Source organism: Glossina fuscipes, unplaced genomic scaffold (assembly GCF_014805625.2).
Source record: "Glossina fuscipes isolate IAEA_lab_2018 unplaced genomic scaffold, Yale_Gfus_2 1, whole genome shotgun sequence".
In the NCBI taxonomy this organism is placed as follows: domain Eukaryota; kingdom Metazoa; phylum Arthropoda; class Insecta; order Diptera; family Glossinidae; genus Glossina; species Glossina fuscipes.
In genome coordinates, this window is record NW_023998415.1 from 37,394,343 (window position 1) to 37,414,319 (window position 19,977).

At 34.2% G+C, this 19,977-nt stretch overlaps 3 protein-coding genes across 4 annotated transcripts; 2 read left to right on the forward strand and 1 right to left on the reverse strand.

Moving 5' to 3' along the window:
- The first annotated feature begins 81 nt into the window (after window positions 1-81).
- On the forward strand, window positions 82-6,287 carry LOC119631551 (cholinesterase 2). Its single transcript, XM_038023868.1, has 7 exons — window positions 82-867; window positions 3,011-3,163; window positions 3,267-3,782; window positions 4,642-4,777; window positions 4,835-5,025; window positions 5,738-6,056; window positions 6,128-6,287. Exons 1-7 carry the CDS (start codon window positions 637-639, stop codon window positions 6,253-6,255), a joined length of 1,674 nt encoding a protein of 557 aa, XP_037879796.1. The 5' UTR covers window positions 82-636; the 3' UTR covers window positions 6,256-6,287.
- Window positions 6,288-7,795: 1,508 nt separating this feature from the next.
- Window positions 7,796-15,535, reverse strand: LOC119631524 (Golgi apparatus protein 1). 2 transcript variants are annotated; one of them, XM_038023823.1, is made up of 7 exons: window positions 13,595-15,535; window positions 13,397-13,523; window positions 12,937-13,337; window positions 12,443-12,811; window positions 11,828-12,197; window positions 11,432-11,538; window positions 7,796-11,331 (listed from the first exon to the last, which is right to left on the reverse strand). In XM_038023823.1, the coding sequence occupies exons 1-7, from the start codon at window positions 15,407-15,409 to the stop codon at window positions 11,161-11,163; spliced, it is 3,360 nt and encodes a 1,119-aa protein (XP_037879751.1). In that variant the 5' UTR covers window positions 15,410-15,535; the 3' UTR covers window positions 7,796-11,160. The 2 variants fall into 2 exon arrangements, with proteins under 2 accessions (XP_037879751.1, XP_037879752.1); XM_038023824.1 differs by having other exon boundaries at window positions 12,952-13,337; window positions 13,595-15,534.
- Window positions 15,536-16,711: 1,176 nt separating this feature from the next.
- On the forward strand, window positions 16,712-19,317 carry LOC119645358 (superoxide dismutase [Cu-Zn]). The gene is made up of 3 exons (XM_038045523.1): window positions 16,712-16,879; window positions 18,699-18,917; window positions 18,976-19,317. The coding sequence occupies exons 1-3, from the start codon at window positions 16,814-16,816 to the stop codon at window positions 19,150-19,152; spliced, it is 462 nt and encodes a 153-aa protein (XP_037901451.1). The 5' UTR covers window positions 16,712-16,813; the 3' UTR covers window positions 19,153-19,317.
- Window positions 19,318-19,977: the final 660 nt, after the last annotated feature.

Genomic DNA, 19,977 nt, shown 5'->3' on the forward strand with positions numbered 1-19,977 from the left:
CACAAACATACATACGGAAAATTCAGTTTACATTATCGATGTATTGCAATATCACGTAAATTGTAAATGTAGGCAAATAAGTGACTTACGTTGGTTGCGTTCTTTATTGACTTTTGCTGATTGCTTGTAATACAAACTTTTTTTAAAAACGAAAAATAATAATAATAAACAACCAGATGTGCATGTAAATACACATATGTTTTGAAAATCCAATTTAGAAGCATTCATATAATTTTACTACACTATGGCCCATCTCGCCATTGATGTTTTATTCCTTTTCAAAATGTTCAAATATGAATTGTGCCTACACATATGTGTCTGTTTGTGTGTGTGTGTGTGTGTGTGTGTTTGTGCTTTTTTTTTTTTAAACTAAACACTCTTAGCAAAAGGTAAGTTAAATCAGTTAAGAGCGGTTATTTAAAACATGCTCTCCACGTCTCCGCTTGCGATCATTTCACTTTCTTGCCCCAAAAGTTGATACGACAGCGTTATTATAAATGTTGTGTGTTGCCTCAGAAAACACCATTTATTTACTTACCAACAACTCGTTAAGACATCTGTACTATTTGGCCGTCTCGCTTTTTGTCGTCTAACACAATTTAATTTATATAATTGCAATCGTTCACTATTAACAAAATGCATATATCAGCCAATGTTGCGTTTATATCGCTTATCGTATTGAGTATTAGCGGTATTACTATACAATATCCTGCAGTATCGCAGGCGAGGGCTACTACGACACTGCATATACCGGGTCAGGGTTCAATTGTAGGCGGCTATGCGACAACCTCATGGTCTGAACAGGCTTTCATGCAATTTCTTGGTATACCGTATGCCGAATCGCCACGGGAAGAGTTACGTTTTAAGGTAAGCAAGCCTAACGGTGCAATGCATTTAAATCAATTTTATTATTTAATGAACGCTATACACTGGATACCGCTATAACTGGATACCAGTTTGTTAAATAATAGTTTATAAAAAAGTAACGAAGGTGAAAATTATAATCGATTGTGGTCAAATAGTTTTTACCCCCTGCCTTTATTATTCATATACAATATGGATTATAATTAGTTTTCAAGCTTAGGAGCAATGAGTAAAATGCTAATTTTTTTTTTTTTTTTTTCTCTCATTTTATGTAGTGCAATCGAGGTGTCCTTCGGGCGATTTTGGGACAATTTTACAACAACTTTCAATGTCATTTTTGAAGATTATATGTTCATTTTTGCAATTAGGAGACGTTACATGAGTAAACGGACAGACGGACATTCTTAAATAGAATCGAAATTAGATGCTGATCGCGTATGTAGCATTGCTGAAGGCAGCCATCTCTCCACAATCTTCAATAGTGGGTATAAAAACGGCAACGTATCGGTTGCTTCGTTCAAGATTCCTCTTAAATGATTTGTCGATTCCCCCTCCATTTGAAACAAACAGCAGGCAATAGATAATAGACCTCGTAGGACGAATATTTGATGATAATGATGGCGTACGTGGCGTTGAAAGTGATTATATTCAATTTCAAAACTTTACCTCTAACGGAAAAATTTTTCAATTCTCAATTCTCTTTATTTTCTGTCACATATTGGTCGTCCGTAGTTTCGTCGGCAATTAGAAAGAATGTGAAAATTATCCTTAAGCGCTAACCATGCTACCGTCATAGTTAGATAAATAACACAGTAGTAGACATATGTGCACGATTGCAAGTACGATTATCGTGCATCCTAAGTATTTTATTGTTATTATTATAATTATTATTATTGTTAATTTAGCCAGAGAAAATCTTAAAGCACTAACAGCATCGGCTCTCAATTAAAAACTCTAGCGCACTTGAGATTCGAGCAATCTACGATCATTGCGTTGCTATTCGAGATTCGAGGCGGATAAAGTATTTTATTAAGATCCTTACAGTTATAGAGCATAATATGTTTGCCTATCATTCTGATGAATTGTTCACTTGTGGTCACAACCCGAAGGACTTAAGATAGCGGTTCTCAATTATTTCCTGAATTTAGTTAAGCTTCTCGGTCCGTCCATGTATTCGTGTGTCAGATCTAAGTATTCGAGATATTTTGATGAAATTTCGTGCACTAACGTATTTTGATCTAATGACGAACGTTATTGAAAACGATTCCGATCGGAGTACTATTCCGATTATTCTCTAATTTTTAGATTTGCTCGACAAAAATCGCTTAGTATTAATATTTCGGCATGAAAGGTTTTAATTGGATACAAGCAGTTTTTGAATCCCTTATCCTATAATTTATATGATAGAAAGGCGTAAATTTGAATACTTCTTGATCGAAATTCGTTCGTAATTGTAATATCTCATAAATATTAACCTTACCTTACCTTACCTTACCGTGCTTTTGAGCCACGTAAGTCTACTTTTTTGGATCTCAACCGATGTCAAGGTGAATTCTAATGAAAATATAAGTAAGTAAGAATATAATATGCTCTACACGATGGACTAACTTATTCAGATTATGATTTTGAATCGATCGGTATAAGAAGCAGGCGGGTCTACGTTAAGTCCTTCTGCGTGTTCCATATGTCCGCATTGACTTAATATACCCTGTACCACAAATGGCATAGGGTATAATAATGTATAATTTTCGGGCGTATTATTAAGAATATTAGCGAATAATTGCTTTAGACGAAATGGTGTAAGACAAGCCAGTGTTCGAGTGTACAGCCGAGTAGGTAAGAATCGCGACTACCAAGTCAGTGTTTGCGGGTTTTAAAATTTCAAAGTGGTAGAGTTTGCATTTGCATGCCTTTACCGAGTGAGTGGTCATAACACTTATCGATTGGGCACACATCCACCAGACTGCGGCCACCAACCGGCTCTTTTCTCGTTTTTTTTTTACGCACTATGCGAATAGGGGCATCCACCCAGGTGATTGGTCATATATATATATATGTATATAAAGCGGATGTAAAGCGGAAGTAAAATTTGTAATAAGTTAAACGTTGTTCCTATAAATATTTTATTTATAATATTTTCGTTTAGTTATCGGTTAAACGCAAGCCATGGACTCACATATTGAATGCTTCCAACTATGGACGACGTTGTCCCAGTCCCACGAATGTTAATAAAATTGCAGAAGAAGAACTCAAAGAGGATTTAGAAGACTGTTTAAATTTGTGCGTGTACACGAAAGATGTGCGTATATATATATATGATTTTAATATAAGCTATTGATCAAGTTCCAGTAATGTTTACGCAGATTTTTACTTTTTCCTGTCATCTTATTATCTTAACATAGCTCAATGCTCAGCAACCAGTTATGTTCTATGTATACGGAGGTGGTTTCTTTAACGGTTCCAATAAAGATCATCCAGCTGGATTTTTATTGGAGAAGGATGTCGTTTTGGTAGTACCAAATTATCGCATCGGTGCTTTGGGTTTCTTAAGCTTGAGCAATGAAGACATACCAGGCAATGTAGCGATTAGTGATTTAATATTGGCCTTGGAATGGGTAAAAGATTATATAAAGTTTTTCGGTGGCGATGCCAAACAAGTAACAATATTTGGACAAAGCGCCGGAGCTGCCATGCTGGGTGCGTTACTATTGAGTCCTAAGACACCATCGGGTCTATTTCATCGTTCTATTATACAATCCGGTTCCATTCTTAGCTCATGGGGCGTGCGAAAAGATCATATTAAGCAAATAAAGTTTTTATGCAATACCTTGAAATGCGATGAATGCATAAGCAACACCGACATATATAAATGCGTGCGCAACGTCTCTGTGGCAAAGTTATTAGAAGGAACTAAAAGTGTAAGTGATTTACAAATCAACATAATGCAATGTTTTTTTTTTTTATAATCGCATATATTCGATTCGCTTGGGACCGAATCTTTTATACCCATCATCGTTTACCCACAAGAAAAAAAAAAGAAAAAAAAAAACAAGATGAAGAGAATTGTTATGGTCTATAATATGGAGTGGGCACAGTTGATTTCTTCTATTTTCGAAATAAAAATTTTTGTCGTAAAGGCATACGGGGATTGTAGGCGTGTCCTTTGAAAAGTTTAGATCAATTTCAAATTCTTTTGAAAGTTTATAAGCGATATCTTCATTTTCGCACCCAAAGACTACAAAGTTGCGCAAACGGACAGATGGACAGACGGACATGTTTAGGTGCATTCAAGAGTTGAAACTGCGTAGGAATCTATATATTTTGCGGGCTTTCTGAAGTTCATATAATTAAATTTTGATACACTATAATAGTGTGGAACAGCTTCACCCATTAGAATATACGTTCAAAATTTTGCTCATTTTTGGGTAGTGAGCATAAAACCTCTTTTTCAATTCCTTTGGAAAATAGAGGTGTTCTCAGTTTACGTCATGCCGTACGCGTGTCCCTCGATCGTTTTGGCCCACTTCCAATGTTCCAAGGGAATGTTTACAACAGACATTACACAGACGGACAGACGGACCTGCTTAAATCGACTTTCAATTTCATACTCATCAAGAATATATATACCTTGTGCGGTCTCTAATGCTTCCTTGTAGGCGTTGCAAACGCTCTGACAAAATGAATGTACACCTTATACATACGTCGGTGATGGGTGCATTCACATTAGATTAATCTTTTTTAATGTTGTACGTAGTTCAACTTCTTGTTGCATTGTAGGCATGTTTTGGTCCTGTTTTGGGTGACTATTATGGCTTTATACCTCACGAGCCTCTTGAGCTGCATAAGGATAAAACAGTTTCTGTACCATTGATGACTGGTTTCACCAAACATGATGGCTCATTTGTATTGGCGAGTAAGTTCACATAATATTTTGAAATGAAAATTCCGAATCTAATCTTTGACTATGCAGTTTACTATGATGGCCTGAAGAAACACTTACCCAATCTGTCAAAGGTTACGGTACGTCAATTTGTCAATGGCTTATTCAACATAATCAACGATAACGGTGGTATTGCGAATAATTTGTTGATGAAGCTGTTGTTTCCAAAAGATTTGTGGCAATCAGATCAGCATCTAAGAGCCTTAGCCGCTTATTTCGATGTAAGCATAACGACGAATCGTACGATGTGTGTATTGTGTGTGTGAAAGTACGTAGTGTACGCATACTGCGCAACATATATTAAATGTTGTTTAAATTTTTGTAACGGATTGAAATGCGCATTACAAACTCCGTAAGGATATATACTCTGAACCAGTGTGTGTAACAAAATCGTTATGTCTGACTGTGAAAATTCGTTATGATCGGCCAGGGCCTATCATCAAATACCCTACATCACTTTGCTTAATGCATTTACTCAATAGAAGGTTTTATTTGAAAAGTCATTATATGAGAAGTGATCCAAAACAATAGTCCGATCCGAATCATTTTCAATAGCGTTCATCCTTTGGCCAAAATACGCCAGTTTATCAAAGTTCAGCAAAATATCTCCAAAATTGCGGTCTGTAAGTTAAATACAAAAATGCAAAGTGGACGGACGGACGGACAAGCTTAATAAACTAATATAATTTGTGTCTATCTCAAGTCGTTTTTGGCGCTGTATACATCCGTACAAACTTAATATACTACGTAGGGTATAAAAATGTGAGGGGGAGGGGGGGTACTATGTAAATACATTTTACCGTTTGTCCAATTAATCGTGATATGCAATATTATATATGCGTCGTTATATTATTATTATGAAGATGATGGTATATATTTATTAAAAATTCCGGCAAAGACCTGACATTGAACAACTTTTCTGTTCATTTTCAGGTAGCAAATATTGCATTTATGAAATCGCCAACAATTACGTTTGCCCAGAAAATGTTAGAGAAGCATTCAGGTCCCGTTTATCTATACAGTTTTGATTACGATGGTCTTAATACGCGTTTCGGATATGAGTTGGGCGACGAACATTATCCATTTTCCGGTGGCGTTCATCATTCCAATGAAAATATATATTTATTTCCAACGCATTCGCTAAATGAAAATGATAAAAAAATTGCTATGAAAATGGTCGATTTATGGACGTCATTTGTCATAAATGGTAAACCGCAAACGGACGGCGGCCCAAATATTCTACCTATGGAAGGTAAGTTTTAATCATAAATTAAATAACGATTACATATAATTTTGACGGCACGTTGTCGGATTGGGGTTTAGATGAACTTGGTCCATATTTTCATATTGATAATAACATTACGTTGGGTTATAATGTCCTTGATGAGCTAAGTGCTACAATTGATGATCCGGAACACGAGAAGTTACACAGGAAACATATTATATTTTAAGGATTCATTCACATAAAAATTCGTTATACTATGCAATATATATATATTTACAGATATTCTCGTTTATTATTGTTATTATTATTGTTATTATTATTATTATTATTATTATTTTATTTTTGTTTTTACTATAATAAAAAAATAAGTATGTATTCTACTTTTATTGATTTACAATGGATTACACTGTGCAAACATTAGAGAACCTTGTTAATTAAATTAAAAATTAAAAAAAAAAAAAAATATATATATATATATATTTTTTTTTTTTCAAATATAATAATTATATAGCCCTTTCTCTGATTTATGATGATTAGCTGAAATGACTGACAACTATTCAAATATAATGCAAACGACAAAAATGATAATACAGTTGATATTATTACAAGTTAATTAATTTTTTTTTTTAAATAGAAATCGCTTAGCTTAAATATCAGCCAGCAGCCTATGCTTAACTGAATAATTGGATATTTTAAATGCGACTTACGATAAACATTTCGTTGCAATTACATATAGTCATATAGATCCCGGCTTACTTATATGTAGTTTATCTATATATAATCGTTGGAGATGCTAAATAATTTTGAAGAACCCAATTTAAAGAAAGGAATGGACCGAGAAAAGGCTTTTCGCGAACTAAAAATGCTGATAATCCTAACTTCAAAATTTGTAACTATAAACTTAGTTGTGCTCTTAAAACAGTTCAGGTCAGGTAAATTTTGGTACATACACAAAACACCTACATGAAAAAGATATCAAAGCTAATGCATATGCCCAATATCGGATGAGGTCGCCTATCACGCAATCACAAAACAAAAAAAAAAAAAAAAGGATATAAACAGGTAAGAAAATTAAATTCTGTTGAGATCAAATCTCTTCCCCAAAAAAAGACAAAAGAAGTAAAAGAAGAAAACTCCCAGGCTCTATAATGTGGAGTGGGCACAGTAGATTTCTTTTTTTTTTTTTTTTCAAAATAAAAGTTGTTGTTGTAGATGCAGGCGGAGGTTGTAGGCGTGTTCTTTGAAAAGTTGAGATCAATTTCAAATCCTTTTGCAAATTTGTAGGCGATATCTCCATGTTCGCTAACGGGAGAATCCTCACCATAGATATTACAAAGTTGCGCAAACAGACTGATGGACAGACAAACAAGCGGACATATTTAAGTGCATTCAAGAATTATAACTGGCCAACTTTATGCGACTTTTGCATCTTGCTTCTGCGCGTTATATAGGTATTAAAAAAAAAAAAAACAAGTCAAATTTTAATACATTATATTATTGGATACGCGTGGTCAATTTTTTCCATGTGCACAGATGCTACAGCATTGCCTATAGAATATGAATTCAAAGTTTTGTACATTTATCTGTTATAGTTTATGAGTAATGAACAAAAACTCAATTTTTAATTCCGTTTAAGAAACAGAGGTGTCGTCAGTTTGCATGATGCTGTGGGCGTGCCCTCCCAACGATTTTGTTTATTTTCAATATCAACCTGCGTGCAAGAACGTCCAATGTTCCAGGAGAATGCTTACAACAGACATTACACAGACAGACGGACGGACGGACGGACATGCCTAAATCAATTTAGAATTTGATACTTATCAAGAATATATATAATTTGTGGCTTATGCTTCGTTCTAGATGTTGCAAACTTCGGTGATGGGCGTAAGAAAACCAAATTTGTCGTTTTTCGAGTTTACGGTTACGAACGTGAACGTGAACGTAATAGATTGCCCCAAAATGAAAACATTTGATCGTGAGTGTCTTTCCGATGAAAGACAGTATCGTTTGATATTTGGGAAAAAATTCGTATCAAAACGAAAAGCATAATACATAAATAAATAGAACTGATGAGAAGTTTGTTTATTTAATTTAAGCATTTGTATCATTGTGAAATGTACTTATAATTAGATTGATAGGTAGACAATGAACGGAATAGCTGCCCAATTGGAATGAATGACTTATCTAGACAAGTTAATAGTTAGCTTTTTTTTATGGACATGAATGCATGCATAGCCTGAAATTCCTGAGGGTATGCAATAAATGGTCATATTGTAAGATTGAACTTAAAAATTTGCCGAACGAGAAAAGGATAGAACCTCCTTCTTTCTCGCCTCTTTGTTCTAATAAATTTTATCTTTATTGTCCTTTAACCCTTTGTTTTTTTTTTTCCATTCTTGACACGGAATATTAATTATTCTATTATCAGTTCAGTAGGACTGAAGTATCGGTTGACATTATTCGTTTGCTGAACTTAGAACGGGAACAAAATTCATCCGATATCGGACAATTAAAATTTGGCCTGCACTGCAAATTGGATTTAAGTGAAATGAGAATTTGATAATTGGCTTCGCCCTTATAATACGAAACGAGAAGAAGGAAAAAAATGAACATCTTGTGCGACGCCGGCCCCTTACATCCCCTACACCCGTTAGCCTACTACATTTATACGCTCATTTTGCTAATAGTACACGAAAAAGTACATATTATTTTCATGCAAAGGCCAGGCGGGTTCGATATTCCCTCCAATATGAGAGTTTGCGTTTCATGATAGCGCCTATATAAGTGGGGGTCAAAAAGAACTTAACTTCCCTACCGTTAGTTTTTTTTTTTTTTTTTGAGGAAACGCTTCTATGAATTGTTAGGAAGACATGAGGTACTTTGCATGGATTCGGGAAAGAAATAGATCAATGTGATTCGAATTAGATCTGCTTAATTTTTGTTCATTTAATTTTCATTATGAGAATATTTTCATCAAAAAAAAAAAAATTAGCAATTAGGCTTTTCGGGATATAAGGGATTGCGTTTGATGAGAATCCTTTATATGCGGTGGTATATAAAAAAAATGGACCTACGCGGACCAAATTCGATAAGGTGTCTACCTTCTTTGTCAATTTTGTATTATGAGCCAATTTTCATAATGATATATTGGAAATCCGATCTTTTTACCATGTAAAGCTTTAGTTTCCGCAGGAACAGTTATATGAGAGGGTGTTCAAAAAATTACCCCAGCTAGTTCAAAGTTTTCACATCGAAATTACTATGCCCAAATAGTACTACTTAAAATTGCGTCCTGTAACTTCAACACAAATTTATATGGACAGACATCAGACGGACACACACGCTTAGATCAATTAATGAAAGATTGGTCTATTTTAAGGCCTTCTGCGCCTTACATACGACCGCACTACTTTGGTCCACAAGTTCTATGTATATATAAATACGTAAGTATATTGCAAAATATTGATTTCAGCAAGAGAAATAAATGGCGTTGATGCATTCAGCATCTGCGTGATTCATACATTTAATGCCCACTCTCTCTTCCCTAACAATTTCTTAGGTAACTCAATGACAATTTTCCATATACATAAACAAATGTATACATTCCGATTCGGAATCATTTTCTGAATCGATTTAAGCCTGTCTGTACGTCTCTCGATGTTCATCCATGTAAACTTGTATTCAATCTTCTGATGAAAATTAATTCATAATAGCATAATTTGATATAAAACTTAACTCTACGATATTTGGACCAGCCATGCCTATTTTTGAATCTCACAAAATGTGCATCTTTTAGGGCAAAAAAAATTGAAAAGTTTTAATATGTGATGTGATGAATATAAAAATTAATTGTACTGAATTTTGAACCTCGACTTTTCGCGGAATGCAGGCGAAGGTATCTAATTTTTAATATACAATCTCATAATAGTAAGTTCATATAAAAAGAGTGCGTTCTATGGGAAAAATAAGAATTGTGTTCGAACAATGCAATGTAGGGTATTTCACTTGTTTTATGATGTTCAATGGAAATTTTGAATTCGTTATTGAAGCTTCCATCTTTCTAACATCTTATGCACAATAATAATATGGCAATGCATACTAACTGCACGTAACACGTAAACATTCTCTTACGTAGTTGATAATATTGCATACTTCTGTTTGAAGGGCTTTTAATCATAAGTATAATTACCAAAATCGTTTACACACCCCAATTACTGACTATTGCAAACGAAACGACGATTTTGTATAATACCTTCGCTTGATAAGAGAAGAAATAGTTTTTGCTGCATATTTATCATTAAAAGGATTTAAGAGATATAAGTAGCGCGATGTAAGGAGCTCTTCAAAGAAATCAGTAATATTACATACATGTCTATTAAAATTCGATTATTTTGTAGGGGATTATTTAAAAAAATTTGAACTCACACGTGAATCGATATCAACTATACCGCAAATTTGGTCTCGATTAGCTCCTATGAACGCTTTTTACTCGAAACGAGAAAGAGACCTTAGCTTAGCTTAGCTTACGTCGTCTATACACATGCGATAATGCATTTCATGCATAAGCAATTATGATATATTCACATATGAGATTTTATTGAATGTGACGGATTTGTGATCTTGTGATCAAAGTTAATTGCAAAAAACTCATCCAATAAATGAACAATTATAGTTTTCTTTTTACTAATCGCGGATGCTAGAATTGTTTTGACTGATTTTTGAAATTTATCCTAACGAAAGTAAAAGAAAAAAAAATTATCTGAAATCATAATCATAATTCCAACAGATAGGAGCACATGAATGATATGAAGATCACATATGTGTGTGATGCTTATGCACGTTGCGAACATTTGATTAAGTTTGTATCTAACGGTTTGATGTTTAGAAAACACTATCTTTGCGGATTGTGAAGAATGTTAGACGACGGTAGAGTGTAACATTGCATGCTCGAGTCTAATCAAATATAACGTTTGACATCTTGTACACTAACATTTGCTCTAAATAAATACGATAGTACTCAAAATTAAATATATAAACTTTAAGTTTCTTTTACAAAATTAAAATTAAATAAAAATATTAAATATATATAAAGAAAACTTAAGTCACTGTGAGAGTAATTATGAATTAAATATTATTTATTTTTGGTGTTTATTGCACGTTTGGTAATACGACCCAAAAATATACCCATTATGAAGATCATTCCCACGGCAGTCATTAATATAACCATGAAAAAACGTTTGGCAGGTGAGCTGACTACTTGATTGACTAATTGTTCCATATTTTCGGGAGGTTGAACCAATACCTATATAAATGTTTTTATTTTATTTATTTATTTTTTTTTGAAATTTATCATCAGCAAGCAAAATAATTAAAATGAAAACAGAAATAAGCCAAACACTTACTGTATCCGCATTTCGAAACATTTCAATCCGTCGCTGTAATTTCAGGCGACAATCCTCTTCCATTGCTTTTGATTGATCTTGCAAAACTGTCTGCAAGCATTTCAGTTCTATAATATAATATACGAAAAGTCATTATTTGATGTATTCATTAGGAATTTATTTATTTGTTAGGTGTTTGCAAATATGTTGACCACTGTTTCTCGTAAAAGAGGCATTTGTTGCGGAAAATTAGTACAATATGTATATATTAATCAAAATAGTTCCTATCATTTCCTCCAGCATTTGATATAATGATTTGGTAGCGATCCATTTCTTTATCATTTTTATTTGATCAGAATTTTTGCAAACACCTGATAGTTTTGACAATGAATAGTACAAAATTGGTTGGTAACTTACTGCGCCCATTACCGCTCTTTACATTTGAACAATAACGTAACAAGTCAACCGTACAAGCTTCCTCTAGAATTGGATCGACATGTATATCCGCTTTTGCCTCGGCTATCAAAGTAGCTACTTCCAGGCGACAGTCGCGATTGATGATTTTTTGATTTAGAAATGCTGTCTTCAGACATTCCTCCACCAGACCGTGCTCTTGAGCGTAACGATCTGGATTGCAAAGCACCGCAATTTCGTGCTTGCAGAAAGTTTGCAAAAGCGGATTTAACTTGTAATTGAGCGCTTGCTCCTGCAGTACTTTGACCATCTCTTGCGAGCACTCGGCATCGAGCAGAAATTTGCGGAACTTATCTTTTAAACATTGCACCACCTTAAAAGAAATAATGAACTTTTATCAATTACTTTTGCCCATGTCTATAACCGACAATAATTAATAAAATGTCCGGAGGCTTACAATTCGCTATAGAAAATTATGTCAGATCTCTTGCTTAAAAATTTCTTATAAATTGTAAACAATCGAAGAAAATACAATTCATTATGCAATGATTGCTGACTTCCCTGCCTTGGACATCGGAGCTTTGGAGCTTAAGCAAGTATTACGAAAATAAATCTTACCTTGCCATTCAACTCCTCGTTGGGTTGTGCTTTAGCTACTATATCCGAACAGTACCGATCAATACTTTTACCGCAATGCAATTGTAAGGAAGGATTGAACCTGAAATCTGTATTCTGTTCGATCATTCGATTTACCACTACCAGATGGCAGCGTTGATCAAAAGTAGGATCGTCTTTATATGTTTTAAGGCAATCCAGCAAATGCATAGGCTCTTCTTTTGAACAAAATTTGTACGTCATCTCTTTGCAAGTGTTAACCAAAGTGTAATCAGTAGCACTGTCGCCCAATTCGGACTTTTTAATCAAAAATATAGCATGGTGGCATGTATTACCCAAACGAGGTGTATTCAAAATTAAACATTCCAGCGTCTGTAAAAGTAAAATATAAACGTTTGGCAAAAAAAAAAAAAAAAATTAGATTCATAATGGAAACGTAATGCATATGAATAAAATGTAGTTTAAAAAAAAAAAAAAAGTTAATATAAAAAACTTGCATTCGGATTATTCACCTCGCCAGGGCCCTTTTTATCGGCACACAAGTCTTCAATTTCCTTTTTACATGCATTCGTTAGCTTGGGATCTAAGAGTAAAGATTCTCGTTGCTGATAGAGTTGGGCTTTCACCTGTTGCCGACATTCTTTCGGTATCGAATGCCTTTGGGCGCGTATGGTATCATTACGCATTACTTCACTTAAGCAGGCGACTACTTCATTTTTTGTAGTACTAGCTGCACAGAACCGCACTACATATGGACGGCAAGCCTCCTTGAATTTATAAGTGAAATGATAATTTTTCAACGAAATTATTTGAAAATGTTCTATAGCTGCACGACATTTTTGATTTTGACGCATATCGACATCATTTTTATGAGAGATCAAACACTCCATCATATCACCTGAGCATCAATAAAATTAAGTCATTTCATTCGAGGATCGCCAATAAATAAAAACAAACCTTTATTTTTGCCCCCTTTTAGGATATGGTTACAATGCGTTTTCATTGCCTCCGGGCAAACTGACATTATCACAGGATTAAGTTCAACATTGGCAGCTTCTTCCTCCGTGTAAACAGAAACAGCTGTCTAATGTGATGGGTAGAATAAAAACTAATTTTGTTGTAATAAAAAATTTATAAATTGTTTTAATATTTTACCTTACAAGGCACTTGCAATTTTTCTAAATTATTTTGCAAACAGTCCATTTCGGCGCCCTTTTGTGTGCGATCATAACAAAAATATGACAAGTCGTCAATACATGCGTCTTCGACTTCCGGAATTAAGTCGACTGATACGGCCCTCTGGCGCATAACACGCTTCATTTCTTTGAAGCAGTCAGAACGTAATGATATTTGGGTATCGTCACTGTAAGCAATGCGATGTAGACAAGGCAAAATTAATGGCCCCCTTTCGGGATCCATTTGAGCATCAAGGACATCATCCCAAAGACGTTTGGCTCTGCAGTATTTAATCGCATCGTCACGACAATGTCTATATAGTTGCGGATCCAATTTGAAGTCTCGGGACACAAAATATTGTATTAGGAGCAACGCGTGCTCGCAGTCGGGATTCATTACAGGTGTATCTAACTGTTCCATTAGACAGGACATAACACGCGCATCGCCTCCTTCTGTATCGCGACAAGCTAAATCAACCACTGGCTTACAAGCTCTTCTTAGGATTGGATCAACCCGCCAATCTTCCCCGACATCAGAAATTTTAATAAGGCTTTCCAAGGAGCGTTGACACTGAGCAGTAACACGATCTTTTCTTCGTTTTACACGAGCATGCTCCATCAAACAATGTATTATCTCCACGCCATAAACTGCGTAGGAATCAACTGCCGTCAATTTTTCCACTTCTCCGCAAAACTTGGGTATGTCATCAGCACAATCGGTAAGCATTTCTGGAGACAACTGGCCATCTTGCATTAACATGCGACGATGATCATCGATTTCTGCGCGGCACTCAGGTACAATTTTGGTACCATTCTTCTCTACTGATTCTAGACATAGTAATATCTGTGCCAAGCGCACCTGTTTATCTTCGGAAACGCCACGTCTGCAATGATTCAGTTTTATGTCCTCCTTACAAGCTTTTGCCAAACCATGCGATAAACGATAATCTCGCGCAATTTCTCGATCTCTTTGAGTTATCTGCTCTGTACAACGTCGTGTCATCGATGAACTGCTTTTATTTTTGACTAAACACTTGAAAGCGCTCGGCGTGCCGCTGGTTTCTTGTGGACATAAACGTTGCAAATCTTGCGCACAAATTTCAAAAAATAACAGGTCTGCGTGTTGCTGTTCAATACGAGAGATGGCAGCCTTGCACGACTGCTCCACTATTTCAGCTCCATTCTCTTGCAAGCACTGTACGGTTTTTAATTGAGATATGCTCTTATATTCTACATTCAAACGACCGCAGGCGAGCTGTTGAATTTCCGTACTACAAGCATTAAAAAAATCACTCAGACTTTCGTAGTCTGGAAACAAAACGGCAAGAACTCTTTTTATATAAACACGGCACTTACTGTCGTGACTGAGTTTTTCTGAACGCTGCTTTATGCAGTTCCAAACATCAGGTTTCTCGATGCAAAAATCGAATTGCTTATTCTCTTTTACGCATTCTTTTGAGAGTAGATGGTCTTTTATCCATTTGGTGGAAAGAAACGATAAAGTTTCTTGCCAAACAGCGTGGTGACACTTGTCGGGCAAAGCCTCTAACTTGCTGGTAGTAAAACTGCCAATGCATTCCAAAATATCTAAATTATCAGCACCGTCGAGATCTGAACACAGCGTCTTCAATTTTGCACAAGCAACATTATCTAAAATACTTTGTTCAGACGTTAGCACTGTGTTAGCCATATTTCCCACAGCTGCCACAGCTGCTAGTTCATAACTTGCAGTTATTGTTATATAGTAGAGAGTATATATTAATTCTAAAGTCTGTTTTCCCATATCAAAAATCATCTATTGTCTATGTTATCCCTCTAACTCTTTATAGCTATTGAATAAAATGCTTTTAAATGACCGAGAGGAGTATTGTTTGTATTTGTTGCTGTTGTGGAACAAAATGTCGTTGAATAAAACGTTGTTGAATAAAATGTTGTTGAATATAATGTTATTGAATGAAATGCTTTTAATTGACCGCAAAATATTGTTTGTATTTGCTGTTGTTGTTGAATAAAATGTTACAATGTTAAGATCTCAGAACAACCGATAACAACAAAACAATGACTACCTTTACAATAAGATCGAATAATAAAAAAATTAGAAAACAATATTAAAGTCATACCTTCAATTTGTTCTTGTTTTCTTTTACTTATAGGTGCTAAAAAATCATTCTCGCCGCTAGGGGGCCAACACGATCAAGCGTTATTCCTATGTTCGAGCAGAAACTTTAACTTTGCCGAATTTTTATACAACTTTATGGGAATTGACAAATCGTATGGTTTTGCACGAATTCATTGAATTTGAGAAATTATTTATCTAATTTATGTTTATCTTACATGAATTTTCATTCTTTTTATATTATGTGACAACAACAATAAAAACCGTTTATTAGAAAGCGATAAATGTTAATTTCTAAATTATGGTTCAATTAATACACAAAAATTTGTCTAATACATACGTCTATATACCTAATCAATAAGTTTGTTTACTTTTATATTAACTTGTCTATTATCATCTTTTATTAATTCTTTTGTTGTTTTCTTTATTTTTGATCCTAAAACTATATGCTTTTGTTTACATTTTGCTGTAAATCAACATGGCACCTCGGCTGCCCATTGTGTTTACCACTTGGAAGTTTTTAACTCCAAAATGGAAATGACTTCTTATGGTATCATTCTCGCAGTGTTGATTACTCCAAACAATTCAATAAAAATTAATATATATATATATATATATTATTAATATACACATATGAAAAGAACAATTTTAGATGTACAATTACATGTTTTAATAAATAAAAACATAAATACAACATTTCATTTTATGCTCCCGCAAGCTTACATTCTACTTCGGATAAAAACAGCATAAATTTTTCGATTTCCAAAAATTTTACCTTTTGGCTCCAAAAAATATTTGGCATCGAAATTGCACAATTTTGAAATAAGTTTTATTATTTTTACCCTTTTACAGTAATAGAAATATATTACGAGGTAATAGAAACAAACATTCAGAAAAATACCCAAAAAAGAGTTTTGCTATCCGTATTCCTTTCTCCCTATATAAAATAATTACAAAAAAGTAATGTTGTTAATGCTGGTATCACATTGATTTTTTCACTTAACCGCAAAAAGGTCGTCGTTCATTCCATCTTATAAAATTATTCTAAAAAAGTAAAAATCTCTTTAATTTTTATCAGAAAAAATGCCTGCTAAAGCTGTATGTGTTATAAACGGCGATGCCAAGGGCACTATATTTTTTGAACAAAACGTAAGTAGTCTAATTTAACTTAACATCGAGAAAAGGAAAAAAAACTTAAATAATTTCCAAAAATATTTTTTCCTGAAAATCTTTCGATTTCATGAGCGCGTAGCACTTGAGTTTGAGGGTGAAGGTCAAAAATGTATTTTTGTATATATATATGCCGGCAAATTAAAAGAGAAATAAATCGTCATTAACTTTTGAAATTGACAGGAATTTGATTATTGATTTTATCTTTTTTATTTCAATAATTGTAAATTTCCCGAGAGGCTTGGGAAACTAATTAACTGAAATCACATTTGTATGGAGATTTTTTAGGGCAATGAAGACTTTGAAGATTAAAGGCTTGCAAACTTATACCAATTGTCTGTCTAAAACCACAATGTAAGGAGTGCTTCTTCACGCTAAATATATATATGTCTTATTAAGCGTAATTATAATTTAATGGTTACTTTAAAGTCTTACATTGTATTGCAATTATGTGATACGTTAAGAAATATGTTGGCAAAGATTACCAGACGATCAGGTCAACCTGTTATCGGCATTCATATTGAATTGCGTAAACTTGATTATTAATGACTGTGCCAATTGCCTATAGTTTTAATTTTTTCGTGGAAACGGAAAATTTGCAAAGCGATAGTTTGAGGAAAATCTAACATTTGAGAGAGAAAAATAGGTGCACCAAAAATAGATAGTTGTGAAATTAATTAAAAGAGTTAGATCTATACGTTCTAGAAGTTTCCAATAATAGGGCGAGCTTATGAGCCGAATTGGCTGATTTTCAAAATTAAGAAGATTAAGAACAAAGCGGATTTTTTGTAGCATATTTCATTTGTTGGAAGACTTTTTTGTCCATATCTATCTGCATAATTACTATTTTTTGTGGATTTACTCTTAATAAGGAAGACAAAACCACACAAGAATCAATTTTGCCTATCTGTACGAAATGCTCGATGGCAAAGCGTGAGTAAAAAGTTCTGTAAAAGCTTATACTGCCCCTTTTCTCTAATGCCCTGAAGAGTGTAAAGAGTTTGGAACAAGAATGTCGTAAAAGGAAAAAAATGATATTGAAATGCAAACGAAATACAGACATAATGTCACAGAGAATAAACTTTATCTAAAATATACGGGAAATAAGAAACCTCCGTTTTTCTATAAGGAAGATCCTATAATGTAAGATGACCGGAATGTTTTGGGTAAAAAGGAGAAGAGGAATTTTTTAGGGACGCAGCTCACTTCTGACATTTTCACGAGAAGGTCTGACCGTTTTTTGGTCACTCTCAACGATATCATTTCCTGCAGCTCTTTCACATTATGTATTATTTTTGAATAATTTACTCAAGCGCATCTGTCATGTGTAGCTTCTGTGAATTGCAAAAAAAAAGTATTAGTGTTGCTTGCTTACTTCGTTTTTTTTTTTTAAGATAGCGAGAATATATGCGTGGTTGGATGAAATTAGCATTTTTCTACTCCTCTTCACAATTTACTGTTAGCGGTGACATTTAAAGAGAAGCTTTTTGACAATGAATCTGCCTCAATTAGTTTCCATTCAAGTTTTTGCGTTTAAATCTGAAAACATTACCCATGAAATTGAGGAAAATTATTTGGTATCTTGTTGCTGCATTAATATCAGTCGTATGGTTATTATAAATTTGGAGCACAATTTACATTGTAATAAAATATCGCGAAACTCTCATAAATTAAAAACTCTATAACAATAGATAATCTTTGCGAATTTTTCTTGAAATCATTGAAAAATCATTTTGATTGATTATTCCGAAAAGTTTTGATTTCGACTCTCGAACTTTTTTCTACCTTTAACTTGTAGGATGAGTGTGCGCCGGTCAAAGTAACTGGAGAGATAAATGGATTATCTAAGGGATTACATGGCTTTCATGTTCACGAATTTGGGGACAATACTAACGGCTGTACTTCTGCCGGTGCGCATTTTAATCCTTGCAAAAAAGAGCATGGAGCACCCACTGATGATGAGCGCCATATCGGTGATTTGGGCAATGTTGAGTCAAATGGTAGCGGACCTACAAAGGTAATATAGTTTGAACATTCCCATCCATCTAATTCCTTAAATTATTGTTCGCTTTCAGGTTAATATAAGTGATAGCCTAATTTCATTGTTTGGAGAAAACAGTATTTTAGGACGCACCTTGGTTGTCCATGCTGATCAAGATGATTTGGGTAAAGGCGGACACGAGTTGAGCAAGTCAACTGGAAATGCTGGGGCACGTATTGGCTGCGGTGTTATTGGCATTGCAAAAGTTTAATTGGATATATTGCAATCCCATTCAATATCATTTTTCTTTACGTTTCTTGTTTACGATGGTCATAGGGGACCTTCTTTGTGTTTATATTCTTCTAAATATATATAATCAATAAAATAAATACCTTTTGTGGTGTATGGAATATAAAAAAAAAAAATAAAAATTTTGGAGTTAACGACTTGTATTATGCAAACAAATTAACATGCTATAAAGGAGAAAGATCGATCAATAAACACTTTGGACAATTTGACTGCTAACAATGTAGTGGTGGGAATTTAACCAAAAAATTATATATTTTATAAAATAATAGAAAATCTGAAAAGCGAGCTTTTGAAGAAATATTATTTCGATTGGTTCGGGGGCGGGCAAGTTCTGCCGAGACTCTTGAGACTGGCAGAATGTATTTATTTATAATGACTGGATGTGGTTTGCTCCCATCTATTTCTAATAGATTCCGTAATTTTTTAATCCGTTGATGTACCAAATTTGGATTCAAAACATCTCAAAATTGAGGCTTGCTGAAGCCGCAATACATAAGGTGACAGATAGACGAGTTGACGGACGCCATCAAATCAATTCATATAATGATCCTAAATTGATTGTTGTTATAAATGGTGGGTCCATCAGCAAATCCTCCTGCATGTTACATACACTTGCACGCACCTTATATATACCGTTAATATAATAATGTTAATGTCATTAAATTTGTTTTTGCCTGAGCAAAGGAATAAATAAGATGAGTCTAGCTTATACATAATCACATACAGTTTAAATGGTTAACGCTGTGGTTAAAACTGTGAAATGAAATGCAAGGACATTTGCTCTTCG